Source organism: Rhizophagus irregularis, chromosome 10 (assembly GCF_026210795.1).
Source record: "Rhizophagus irregularis chromosome 10, complete sequence".
NCBI classification, from domain to species: domain Eukaryota; kingdom Fungi; phylum Glomeromycota; class Glomeromycetes; order Glomerales; family Glomeraceae; genus Rhizophagus; species Rhizophagus irregularis.
The window spans coordinates 1,081,452-1,096,321 of NC_089438.1; the positions used below are offsets into that span (position 1 = coordinate 1,081,452).

Sequence of the window (14,870 nt, forward strand, 5' to 3'; positions counted from 1 at the left end):
GATTAAATTATATGTAAATATTATAATAATAAGTAATAATAGAATTAAATAAATAAATTATTGACTTACCAACTAAAATAAATTACAAATAATTTTTTAGATATAGAAATTAGATAGTTTAAATTATATGTAAATATTATTACAATAAGTAATAATAGAATTAAATAAATAACTTACAATCTATTAAATAAATAAAGAAATTAGATAGTTTAAATTATATGTAAATATTATAACAATAAGAATTAAATAAATAACTTATGACTTACCAACTAAAATAAATTACAAAAATAATTTTTTAAATAAAGAAATTAAATAGTTTAAATTATATGTAAATATTATAACAATAAGTGATAATAGAATTAAATAAATAACTTACTCGCTATATTATTTAATAATTTTTTAAATAAAGAAATTAGATAGCTTAAATTATATGTAAATATTGTAACAATAAGTAATAATATAATTAAATAAATAACTTACCATCTATAAAATAATTTTTTAAATAAAGAAATTAGATAGTTTAAATTATATGTAAATATTATAACAATAAGTAATAATAGAATTAAATAAATAACTTACCCCCTATATTATTTAATAATTTTTTAATAAAGAAATTAGATAGTTTAAATTATATGTAAATATTATAACAATAAGTAATAATAGAATTAAAAAAATAACTTACGCCCTATATTATTAAATAATTTTTTAAATAAAGAAATTAGATAGTTTAAATTATATGTAAATATTATAACAATAAGTAATAATAGAATTAAAAAAATAACTTACGCCCTATATTATTTAATAATTTTTTAAATAAAGAAATTAAATAGTTTAAATTATATGTAAATATTATAACAATAAGTAATAATAGAATTAAATAAATAACTTACGAACTATTAAATAAAGAAATTAGATAGTTTAAATTATATGTAAATATTATAACAATAAGTAATAATAGAATTAAATAAATAACTTACTCGCTATATTATTTAATAATTTTTTAAATAAAGAAATTAGATAGTTTAAATTATATATAAATATTGTAACAATAAGTAATAATAGAATTAAATAAATAACTTACACTCTATATTATTTAAATAAAGAAATTAGATAGATTAAATTATATGCAAATATTATAACAATAAGTAATAATAGAATTAAATAAATAACTTACTATCTATTAAATAATTTTTTAAATAAAGAAATTAGATAGTTTAAATTATATGTAAATATTATAACAATAAGTAATAATAGAATAAAATAAATAACTTACTATCTATAAAATAATTTTTTAAATAAAGAAATTAGATGGTTTAAATTATATGTAAATATTATAACAATAAGTAATAATATTAAATAAATAACTTACAATCTATTAAATAAATAAAGAAATTAGATAGTTTAAATTATATGTAAATATTATAACAATAAGTAATAATAGAATTAAATAGTAAATAACTTACCATCTATAAAATAATTTTTTAAATAAAGAAATTAGATAGTTTAAATTATATGTAAATATTATAACAATAAGTAATAATAGAATTAAATAAATAACTTACGCTCTATATTATTTAATAATTTTTTAAATAAAGAAATTAGATAGTTTAAATTATATGTAAATATTATAACAATAAGTAATAATAGAATTAAATAAATAACTTACCCCCTATATTATTTAATAATTTTTTAAATAAAGAAATTAGATAGATTAAATTATGTGTAAATATTATAACAATAAGTAATAATAGAATTAAATAAATAACTTACGCTCTAAATTTTTTTAAATAAAGAAATTTGATAGTTTAAATTATATGTAAATATTATTACAATAAGTAATAATAGAATTTAATAAATAACTTACCATCTATATTATTTAATAATTTTTTAAATAAAGAAATTAGATAGTTTAAATTATATGTAAATATTATTACAATAAGTAATAATAGAATTAAATAAATAACTTACCCCCTATATTATTTAATAATTTTTTAAATAAAGAAATTAGATAGTTTAAATTATATGTAAATATTATAACAATAAGTAATAATAGAATTAAATAAATAAATTATTGACTTACCAACTAAAATAAATTACAAATAATTTTTTAGATAAAGAAATTAGATAGTTTAAATTATATGTAAATATTATAACAATAAGTAATAATAGAATTAAATAAATAACTTACTCCCTATATTATTTAATAATTTTTTGAATAAAGAAATTAGATAGTTTAAATTATATGTAAATATTATTACAATAAGTAATAATAGAATTAAATAAATAACTTACGCTCTATATTATTTAATAATTTTTTAAATAAAGAAATTAGATAGTTTAAATTATATGTAAATATTATAACAATAAGTAATAATAGAATTAAATAAATAACTTATGACTTACCAACTAAAATAAATTACAAAAATAATTTTTTAAATAAAGAAATTAAATAGTTTAAATTATATGTAAATATTATAACAATAAGTAATAATAGAATTAAATAAATAACTTACCAACTATTAAATAAAGAAATTAGATAGTTTAAATTATATGTAAATATTATAACAATAAGTAATAATAGAATTAAATAAATAACTTACAATCTATTAAATAAATAAAGAAATTAGATAGTTTAAATTATATGTAAATATTATAACAATAAGTAATAGTAATAGAATTAAATAAATAACTTACGCTCTATATTATTTAATAATTTTTTAAATAAAGAAATTAGTTAATTTAAATTATATGTAAATATTATAACAATAAGTAATAATAAAATTAAATAAATAACTTACTCGCTATATTATTTAATAATTTTTTAAATAAAGAAATTAGATAGTTTAAATTATATGTAAATATTATAACAATAAGTAATAATAGAATTAAATAAATAACTTACCATCTATAAAATAATTTTTTAAATAAAGAAATTAGATAGATTAAATTATGTGTAAATATTATAACCATAAGTAATAATAGAATTAAATAAATAACTTACGCTCTATATTATTTAATAATTTTTTAAATAAAGAAATTAGATAGTTTAAATTATATGTAAATATTATAACAATATAAAGTAATAATAGAATTAAATAAATAACTTACTCGCTATATTATTTAATAATTGTTTAAATAAAGATAGTTTAAATTATATGTAAATATTATAACAATAAGTAATAATATAATTAAATAAATAACTTACCATCTATATTATTTAATAATTTTTTAAATAAAAAAATTAGTTAGATTGAATTGTACAAATAATATAAATATAGATATCATATAACTTACACCCTATAGTATTATTAATTATTAATTAGTTAGATATAAAGATAATATAAAAGTAATTATTGTAAATTATATATATATTACTTACAATCTAGTTATTTAAATTAAGAATATAATTAGTTGAATTATATAAAATATTAAACATGAATTGTTTATAAATAAAAACTTAATATTTCAGTTTATTTGATATACCTTTAATATGTTTGTCCATTACTATATCAAAATTATCTCTAATTGGAAAAGATAAAGTAAATATCTTTTTTTCTTTCTTTTTTTTTATTATTGAGCGCCTTTATTAGGTAACAATATTTATGCAAAATACATTATGTGCAAAAATGGTGATCACAATTTACAAGTACAAGCATTGCATCATTGCATATGTGACAAACAAACCAGAATGTAGATCAATTATTACAAAATTGCAGTAACTGGTTAATCATTTCATTTTAAGTAGTTATTAAGCACCAATGAAATGATTATCATTCATTTTTATATAAAACTAGAGGTGCAGTGACTTCGTCACTGCTAATTGATCTGCGTAAATTGAAATGTATTATATAATAATGTATAATTGTGTAATATTAATTTTATTTTATTTATAAAAGAGATGTCCTTAAAGAAGATACTTCAATTGACATATGAAATCTATTAGATCAAAGATTTATAAGGTATTATAATGGATGATTACCTAATGTTTAGATTAGTCTGTATAAATAATTTTGAATTGTCTAACACATGATTTGTCTGCGCCTGAACTATTCCATATTCATATAGTAGTTGATCAGCAAATCCATGTTGATTACTAATATATAATATAAAATATTTTAAATTATTTTTTAGTTTCCAGTAAGTACTAATAGACAATTAATTTATTAATAATAAATTGTAAAATTTTTAAAATCAATATAGCTCTTTTTTTTACTATTAGTAATTTTTTTATTTTTATTTTTTTTAACCATAATAGATTAACTTCAGGATTTTTTTTTCATTTAATTTTTTTATTTTTTAACAATCTATTTTTTTTTGATGATAGATCATTTAATAATTTATTATTATTTTTTTTTTAATAGATCGTTTAGTAACTTTTTTTATTTTTTTAATAGATCGTTTAGTTATTTATATATATATATTTTTTTTAACAACAGTTATTTTTTAATGATAAACTATTTAGAAATTTTTATTTATTTTTAGGATTTTTTTTTTTAATTTAGAAATTTTTTAACAGATCAGATTTTTTTTCATTAGAAATTTTTTTCCAACAATAGATTGGACTTTGCTCTTTCTTTATGTTTGGTAACTGACATTTACTAATATTAATTAGTAATAGTTGGTTTCAAATTATAAAAAAAATTTACTTTTATTTGCTTCCTGGTAACTGGCGTCATTCTAATATTATTAAGTAATAGTTTTATTGATTTTTTTAGTAATAACCAGATAAATAATTAGTATTTTTTTTTTAAAATAAATATAAACTAACAATTAAAATTACATTATAGAATTTCCCATTCAACCTTGCTATTTTGAGCTGGTATAATTTAGTTTTTCCGAAATTGATTATATTTATTTTTATTTTTATTTTTAATTTCCATGTGAACAAAGTCATGATACAAATTACAGGGACAAACTATTCGTAAGCCTAAAGTGATTCTAAATTAAATCGTGTACCAAACCACCAAATCTGACAGCGCCATCCTGGTGTCAAAAAATAAACCTATGGAGGGATGTGTCTAAACACGGGGTCGTCTAAAGCGGAGTCAAATCACGTGATCTGGGACAGGTCACGTGACACAACCGATATCATGATTGGCATTCTAAATAATAACAATATTTTCTGTAACTTATATTTAAAATAACTTATCTCTTATGTAACTTATATTAGATATAACTTTATAAAATATATAACTTACTATATCAAATTTAGATAATTATAAATATCGCCAGCAATCGATTAAGAAGAAGAACGAATGGATTTTGAATTAGTTTGATAGTTTCCTTAAACATTAACTAAACCGAAATAGTTTCACACTTATTATAAACAATTGATTAATACGAATGTAGCAAATATAAAATTTAAGATATGAATACTATGTGTAATGTGCTACATGCTCACAATTTCTAAATGTAAAAGATATTCAAAATTTAAAATTTTTTCGGTATTATCCGAATCATTATAAAATTCTGCAATCATTTAGTTCCAATTTTTTTTTGATTTCAATATGGAATCTGCATATTTAAAATATAAAAATTATTTTACTATAGTTTAATTTATTAGACAAAAAAATGATAAAGATACATAAAATCAAAATGTCAACAAAAAAGGAAACTAAATGAGAATACAACTGAAATAGAAATTCAAGCACAAAGCACAAAATGAATATAAGATGTGATAATAAGCGACTCGATCCCAATCAATATATATTGATTGTTTCATGTTTCTTCGTTAGAGATATTTTTATTAACTTGAAATGTTGGCAATTTTGGTATTGACCGTTTATGAACTGGATATACCGATCACATAACAAAAATTAAAAAAAAATGTCATTTCGGATTACCAACATTTCTACAATTTATTACAGTTTAAGAAATTTCAAATTTCTTTTTAATTTATAAAGTGAAAATATTAATAAGTTGACATAAGATATTAATTGGTTAAACGGGTTGTTCAAGTGATCAGGCGACGGTCATGGTTATAACTCGACCGACGTAATCACCTAAAAAAAAATAATTTAATTAATGATTTATGATGAAATAAACAATACATTATAATCTTCCTTGGAAAAGATATCATTTAGTTTTATAATAATATCAAAAAATAGTTTATGGCGTTTCATATTTGGTATTTAGTTATATGAGGTATTGCACTTGCAAGTCTTAAATACTATATATCTTATGAAAGACGATTTGATGTTTTACTGGTCTATATAATAATGTTTGTACTTGTTCATATTATGATTTTTATTATTTTTGCTATAAATTTTTATGTGTATAATGAATTATTGTAGAGTGATAAATGTAGTTTTGAATATCTTTTTTTTAATCCACCTTGGAAATGATCGGCAAAGACGATAAAATTAGGTTTACGTACTAAAATAACAGAATTAAAATTATAATAAACCACTAAAAGATTAACTAACTGATTGTTATTGTTAAAAATGGAAAGATTAAAAATAAAAAGGAAAAGCCAATACTTAAACCAGAAATCGATGGCAAAACTGGTAGTGGGAATCTTAAAAGGAAACTGTTCAAAATCTAATTTTATGTTAAGGTTAATGTCAACATTTTCGTTCGATCGATCGTCCGTACAAAATGACTTAAAGCAAACCTACGCACAATTACCATCCATCTGTGCAAGGGATGTTTATATATGTTTTAATTTTCGCCAAAAAAAAAAAAAAATTGTGGAAGAAATAAATAAATAAAATTGTTTTTACTATTATTTTAAATTTTAAATTATTTTAAATGATGGTTTCAGAAAAATGATAAATTGCTGCGGCAACGTCACCAATTTGAGAAACTTTTTTTGTGGAAAATTCGGTTGGCTTTTTACCATACCTAACATATGGGCTCACTTGATGAATGTCGATCATTTTGGCGTTAATTTTATCATCAAGTAAGCCAAATCCGCCCATATGAATTTCGAGTAAAAAATTAAGGCCATAAAAATTCATGTGATCTAATATTGTAATTTAATTGGTTAATAATCTTTTCCACATTACGTAATATGTCATGTATAGAATATAAAATCAACCTAAATTTGCAAATCCATAGTTAGTATGTGATTTTCTCCCTCTGTAATTTTGTATCGTATCGGAAGTTTTCTGCCTTTCTTAAAATAATAAAAAAAAAAATAAAAAGAAATATATGTCATGTATAATAATATCTCATGGTCAGCTATCTAAATAAAAACTATATCAGGAAGTTTAATTAAACTATTAATTGATTTTTTTTTTTAAATCATAATAGATACCTAATAGTGAATCGCTTTTATATAGACCACAATATTAGAAAATAGTTCACACATTTTTAGGTGCCTAGGAGAACTTTCTTTTTTTTTTATTACTTTTTTTTATATTCATCCATTCTCACACATATTTCAGTTACATTTGTTATTCTTGTAATGCTATTAAACTTTCAAATTAATGCCCTATAAAAACTTCCTTATACTAGTATGAGTAAAAAAGTTATAATAGCCAATAAATAAAATAGTAATTATTATTTATAGTTATTACTGTATAATAATTCAAATAGTAATAATGCCATGATTTACATAGTTGACCGCTCACCCAATGGCGCATCTCAAATTAATTGTTTACATAATTATGATTAAGTTAATATGAAAATTTCTTAGTGATGTAGAAATTAATAAAGAGATAAAGGGGTGATATTACTAGGATAACTGTTTTATGTACCAATTATCTATACTACCACTGAATTTCCATTCAGTATCCTTGTCATTATTGAATGGTCCATAATGTTTACCTTGTTCAGTTGTTGCTTCGACAGAGAATGTTAGACTGTAATCTGTTATTAAATCGTATAAATCAATATGAAAACCATGGCGAGCCCATGAACTTCCAGATTGTAAATTCTGGCAATGTACCTAACCACAATTTGTTATGGACCGAAACTGTATGGCCTACATAATACATATAGAATTATTAGAACATAAGAACATACAATTAATTTTTTGCCAAAGTATATTTTTTAAACGTATTTATATTCAATAGGGGACATAAAAAGGCCAATTGTTATGCTAAAGATGATGAGTATGATTAGGTTGTATTTCATGAAGAGAAAAATGTTGGTTAGATGTGAACAAATTTTCATGATTTTTATGGCAAAGGTGGAGGTTTATATATTGGAATTTTAAAATATGTATGAAACTTGAACGATCTTTTGACATTATTTAAATGAGCCAAAGATCAACCAACTGCTGATGGCATGATTTCATACTAGATTGACATCGTTAGAACAATAACAAATTACGAATGTTATCATAATGTCGCAAATATGGGTATATCAGTATCCAAAGAAGACTTTTCCTTGTTAGCAGGATGCATTAAAGTTAGAAGAAGAACGTATTGAAATTTTAACCAAAGCTGGTATGAAGTCAAAAGATATAGATAAAGATATTACAAGTTTTTAGAAACGAACCGGGTGATGGGTGCCTTTATAAGAGGAATAATGATGAAATGTTTAAAATACAAAAAGCAAATAGAGACTGAAAATAAAGTCATTTTAATAAAAATAAAGCACATAACTACATTAATAACCAAGAACAAAATTTTATACTCAATTCGATGAAAAAGTTAAAGAATCAATCATTAAAAAGAAAATGATTATTTTAGTAAAGTGTCCCCAAGTCAGTATTTATTTAATAGTGAAAGAGACGCTCACGAAGGAGATGACATAAACAAAATGATAGAAAACAACAATTTGTTTATAATCCAGTCGGAATAGTATAATCCATCCTTGAATAAAGTTATTTCTTCGATGATTTCGACAACTTCTTGAGTATTCTCAAAATCCAGTGACGAGCATAATGTAACAATGGAGTGACATGGAACCAATAAAATTACCAGCAAAAGGAAAAGGTACGAATAAAGATAAATTCAAATTAAACCAATCCCCAGAGATTGAAGTAATAACACGGAAGCTGATAATGGCTTAAATAAATTAAAACATAGATCAAAAGGGTCTATCCAGACCAAAAGGGTAAAGAGCCTACAATATTATGCAGGTGCATAAGATTTTTTAAAAAAATTAATCACATATAACATGAAGTCTGATCAACTAAGTCGATTAGATGATTATAAATTACATCAATATAGAAAACGTATTAGGTTGGAGCCATTTTATTTTTGAGATTTTAGTCCTTCCCAATCAAATTATTTTATTTATAATATATACCATTAGGAAATGATGCCATTTCTGGTCATTCTCTTAGAATGTCAACTAACCAAATTAGAAAAAATGTTGAACGGACATTTTCTATTGGCTTCTTTACAGAGAAGCCAGAGATAATTTCAAAATATCAAAAACAGCCTAACCAGGTTTAGAAAGTTATACAACCGGATAAATAAATGCAAAACTCAAACAAATAAGAATTAATAAAGGACCAAAATTAGAAAGATTATCGATAATAAAGAGAATGGAGAGTAAAATATACGATGTCAATGGAACTAGACGTGTTCACAAGACGATCGAGAAAACACGTATTGATAACAGAAAGAGACGTATTTAAACTATATTGAATTATCAATAATCATCAAGTTGAAATAACAGCCTTTAAAATTTCTTAAAATATTAATTGTTAAAACTGGTACAAAATGAGTAATCGCAATGAGGTTATTGTATTACAAATCAAAAGAATTTAATACATACATGCCATATGACGGCGCTGACACTAAAAGGAATGTAATGAATAGTATTAGGAAATGAAACAAACAGACTTTACATAAAAATATCGAAATAATAGTAATGGAGATTTTAATGAATCAATAGATAAAAATAATTTCGCATATAAATGTTTTTATGTAAATTTACTGGACAGAAGCTAAGTGGTTCGGCTGATTATTTTTTTACATAAACTTATCTACCTCTTATAAATTACGGTACTTTGTTTTTTAGTTAAATTCCAACAGATAAAATCATTTATTTGTTTAATTACATTATCGCTAGGCTTATTCTTCATCATCACATCGAAAAAATTTTGGTATTTATATTATAAACAAATACAGTGTGACAAAAAAACCAGAAAATTATTCACGTGATAAAAATGCATGTTATAATGTTATACGCTCAAAATAAACCCAACTTACATTGTGTAAATTGTATAGTAAACCTGAAACCCAAGGCTACATTTTAAAGTTATAAACACTTACATATCTTTTGAAAAAATTAGCAATGATTATTTATTTCAAAGCAAAAATACAACAGAAAATTAAATTACATTTATAAAACATTTGTGGATTAGATTTAATTTAAAATACTCAAATATTGTTAAGAATAATGCTAAAAAATAAATATCAAAAATTCTACAGTAAAGAAACATTTATAAAATGATGGGAATTTTATTTTATCATAATTTCGGTATATATTAAAAAATGCTAATAAATGGTTCAAATTAAAAGAATGCGTGTAGTTTACTTAAAACAAAACCAATTTTTATCATTTAAAGTATAGAATAAACTTAAAAAGTAAAAAAGCACTAGAGTCCAAAATGTAGCCCCGATATTCGAGAAAATTAACTACAAATGTTGATTATAAAGAGAAATTTGACATAAAATTCATAATAAAATTCAAGATATAAATAAAATTCAAGAAAATTCTAATTTATAATAAATGGGAAAAATGCAAATAAAAGAAATTCTTTAACAATATAAAGCATTTTATGTAAAAAAAATATAAATTTGCTCTAAAATAGTTATAAAAAATTTATAAATAGCAAAAATATAATTATAAGTTTAATTATAGAAAAATTACTAAAATAAATTCCATATTAATAAACTTTCACATATAATTTGATAAGATCGTCATGGTGTTATGATCAATTTTTTAATTCCGGTTTTTTTTGTAACACGCTGTATATTTTTAATCGCTTATCAAATAGATACCGGAACTTTTCGGATGTACTTATCAATCATATGCGTCGATTGCGTCGTGTAACAAATTTATCATTAATTTTGATCACATGAACGAATTTTAATTGATTCAACAAAAATGTTGTTACACAATAATGAAAACAATTAATGCTGTGTTCATCCGAAAACGCCGGAGTCCGGATGTTTAAAATATAAATTCACACGCTTTAGTAAAGTTCATAAATACCAAAAAAAAGAAATATTTTTTATTTTTTTTTTTTGAAATAATAAAACAATAAAATGGCATATAAACTTCCAACTGATTGTTTAAATGAAATTTTTGAATATTTAGAGTTCGATAAATTCACTCTACACTCATGTTTGTTAGTTAATCATCATTGGTGTGAAATTTCTGTTAGTATTTTGTGGAGGAATACTTTGAATATCAAATTTGGTTATAGGAATTCATTCAAAACAAAATCATCAATTCTTAGTACATTAATTGCTTGTCTTCCTAATGAATCAAAAAAGCTCTTGCATGATAATGAAATTTTCATTTCAACACCTACTTCAAAACCATTGTTGTTTAATTATGCATCATTTTGCAAAATTCTTTCAATTTATCAGATTAATAAGATGATTAATAGTGTCCTCAAAAATAGCCTATTAGATTCAAAAGATGGAAATAGTTTAGTTGTAAATGAAATTATCAAAATGTTTGCAAGTCAAATTACTTCATTGAAAAAATTAACTTATACTTTTTATCATAATAACCGTAATATTTCTTTCCCTCATTTTCCCGGAGCAAGAGATCTTTCAGAATTATGTGTTAGTTCAGATCTTTCTTCAGATTTTTTTTATCAATTATCTCAAATATGCCATAATTTACAATCTATTTCAATAAAATTTTATGATAGTATTACAAACGAGTTAAATGAATTAATTTCTTCACAGAATAATTTAAAAAATTTATATTTATCAGCTTCTGATGGAAGTTGGGCAGATATTATACCTACTATAACAAAGCATTCTCATACAATAACAAAATTAAAACTTTATATTGATGTTAGTAATTCATCATACTTATTTGTCAGTTCATTCCCAAATTTACAAGAATTAATAATCTCATCCTTTGATGGAGTATTTGAAGATTTTAAAAAGTTACAATATGTTAATTTTTCAAAATTACAAATTTTAAAAATTCCTTATAAATGTCCAAAACCTGAGTATTTAATGAAATTTTTAGAAAATAATGGAAAGAATCTTAAAAAGTTTTATATAGGTGGAAGTGACAAAGCTTTAAGGTCATCTATTGCTAAATTTTGTCCAAACCTTAAAAGTCTTTTCATAATATTTAGAAATGGTGAACTAGAGGTACTAAAAAATACACTTAGCAGTTGTAAATACTTAGAAAGTATTAAAATTTGGTGTGGTACAGATTATTTATCTGAAAAAGAAGTATTAGAAACTGTTGCAAAATATTCGCCAAGTAATTTTTGTGAATTAAAAATACATCATATTATTATAGATTCAGATGCATCTCCGGATTATTTAGAATCATTCTTTATAAGCTGGGAAAGAAGAACACCAAAAAAATTACTTTCATTTATAATTATTGTTGATGCGGAATTTGATTTTACTTATAGTTGTGAAATTTTAGAAATAATAGAAAAATATGATGATTTAGGTATAATTAAATTTATAACTAAAAGTGAGGAAGAAGAAATCGAAGAAGAGGAGGAGAGCTATGATTTTAAATAACTTTTTATTATTTTGAAAAATAAGCTTACTTTATTTAGGAAATCTAGTTTAGCGATGAATAAGATTATTGTCAGTAACGTTTAGACTAGCATGTATAAATAGTTTTGAATTGTGTAATATATTTTCTGCTGGCGCCTAATTTATTTCATGTTAGCGTAAGCTTTCTTTTGCTTTTTGTTTTCAGATTATTAAGGTTATTATCGGTAGCTATTTTTTTTTATCATTTTTTTTTGATCAGATAACTGTTATTATTTTTTTTAAATATATTTTTTTGTAATTATTTTTTTGTTGTTTTTTTACATAAATTTATTATTATAACTGATAATGATTTATTTTAAAATTATTTTTTTTAATTAACATAAATTATTATTGTTATGTAAATTTAAAAATAAAATTTATATTATAATAAACTAAATTATCAATAAAAAAAAAAAATCTTAGATCAACTGAGATGGCCGGTGCCACGGCAATTACCTTTTTTCCCAATTCTTATTATTAATAATAATATTATTTTTTAGGTTGTATCGAGCTCAATAATAGACTGACATAATTCACTTATCTATCTATTAAAAAAATAGTGTTTGTGTGACTAACATTTAGATTAGCCTGTATAAATTCTTTCTCCTTTTTCTTTTCCTTTTTTTTTCTAAAAATATTTCTTTTTTTCCCTCTTACTTTTTTTTGTTTTTTTTTCATTATTTTTCTATTTATATCTGGTTTTTTTTCCATAGTGGCACAAAAAAAAATCTGCTGATTTCAAAAATTATGTATAACGATTTTATTGACTAGATTATACCAAAACTGAAAATTTTTTTTTTTTTTATTTTTTTTATTAAATAATCTTATTGTTTCAGTATTTTTTTAGGATATATTGTTTTTTGATCTATTTTTTTAAACCGATTTCTTTCTTTATCCTTATACTTTTCCCCAAATTTTTTTTTTCGAATTTTTTTTTATTTTTCTTTTTTCAACCCGATTTTTCTCTTTGTCCCTCCCCACAAATTTTTTTTTCGTTTTATTTTTTTTCGTTTTTATTTTTTTTTCAAGTTGGCTTTTTTTTCACCTTTTCCTTTTTCGGTTTGACTTTTTTTTCAAACCGAATTTTTTTCCACAAATACATTCTTTCACCATTTAGGTTTAGATCGATGCTGCACCGCTACAGCAATTGCCTTTTTTCCTGATTCTTACTATTAATAATAATATTATTTTTTAGGCTGATAGAGTAACATAATTAATTATTTATTTTTGTAAAAATAGATCGTTATAATTAATATTTCTGGGGAATTGTTTTTTTTTTTCATGTCAATAGTTCGTTATAATTAGTTTTTCTGGGATTGTTTATTTTTCATATTATTAGTGAGATATTTTTTTATTTCTATAACAATAGATTGCTATAATTAATTTCTTTGAGATATGGTAACAAATATATATGTATTTTTCTTCAACAAAGGATGTAATTTTTTCTAATGCTACAATGGAATTTTTTTAAGATAAGAAAAAAGATTTTTTTGTACTGTAAATTATAAATTTCACAATACTGCAACATTTGTTTCGTGTGATAAATAAAATTTGCATTTAATAGTAATATTTCATATACTGTATAACACTCGCACACAATTCATTATTATTTAATCGTATAAATTGTGTAATTTATTACATTTATTTCCTACTAATACCATTATAATAATAGTCAAAAAAATTAGACTATTCACACTGCATTATAAGTATTTATTATTATTACTCTCTTACTTGACTTATCAGCAGAATATGAATTGTCTTTAGACAGATTTTCTTGAACTCGTATCATCCCCGCCGCAACGTGACAGGTTGCGTCTAGACGTCTAGTGTTTATACTAAAAAAATTTTCATATGTAAATGATGTAAAGTAATTAATAATATTTGGCTGTGTAAGCCACAGCCACATGAGCCACTTATTATATCTATTATGTTTTGATCAACATGTTTGAAACAAAGCTGTTAATTTTCTTATTTTAATAGCCGAAATTCTTTAACCTTTTTTTATTATATTTTTTATTCTTAATTGATTTAATGAGGTTTTTGAATATTTAGAAGGAGACAGATTAACTTTGTATTCATGCATGTTATTAATCGCCTTTTCATTGAGAATTTTATGGAAAGGATAGTAGGAAATATAATCATTTGACTTATTATACCTTAATTACCTATTGATGAGTATAACGAATTTGTTATCTTTTTTTGAACTTACTGTAAGAC

At 21.7% G+C, this 14,870-nt stretch overlaps 1 protein-coding gene across 1 annotated transcript; it reads left to right on the forward strand.

Annotated features, from left to right (window-relative positions):
* Positions 1–11,174: 11,174 nt before the first annotated feature.
* OCT59_001757 (uncharacterized protein) lies at positions 11,175–12,635 on the forward strand (the record flags this gene model as incomplete). Its single annotated transcript, XM_066144056.1, has 1 exon — positions 11,175–12,635. The coding sequence occupies one exon, from the start codon at positions 11,175–11,177 to the stop codon at positions 12,633–12,635; it is 1,461 nt and encodes a 486-aa protein (XP_065995256.1).
* Positions 12,636–14,870: the final 2,235 nt, after the last annotated feature.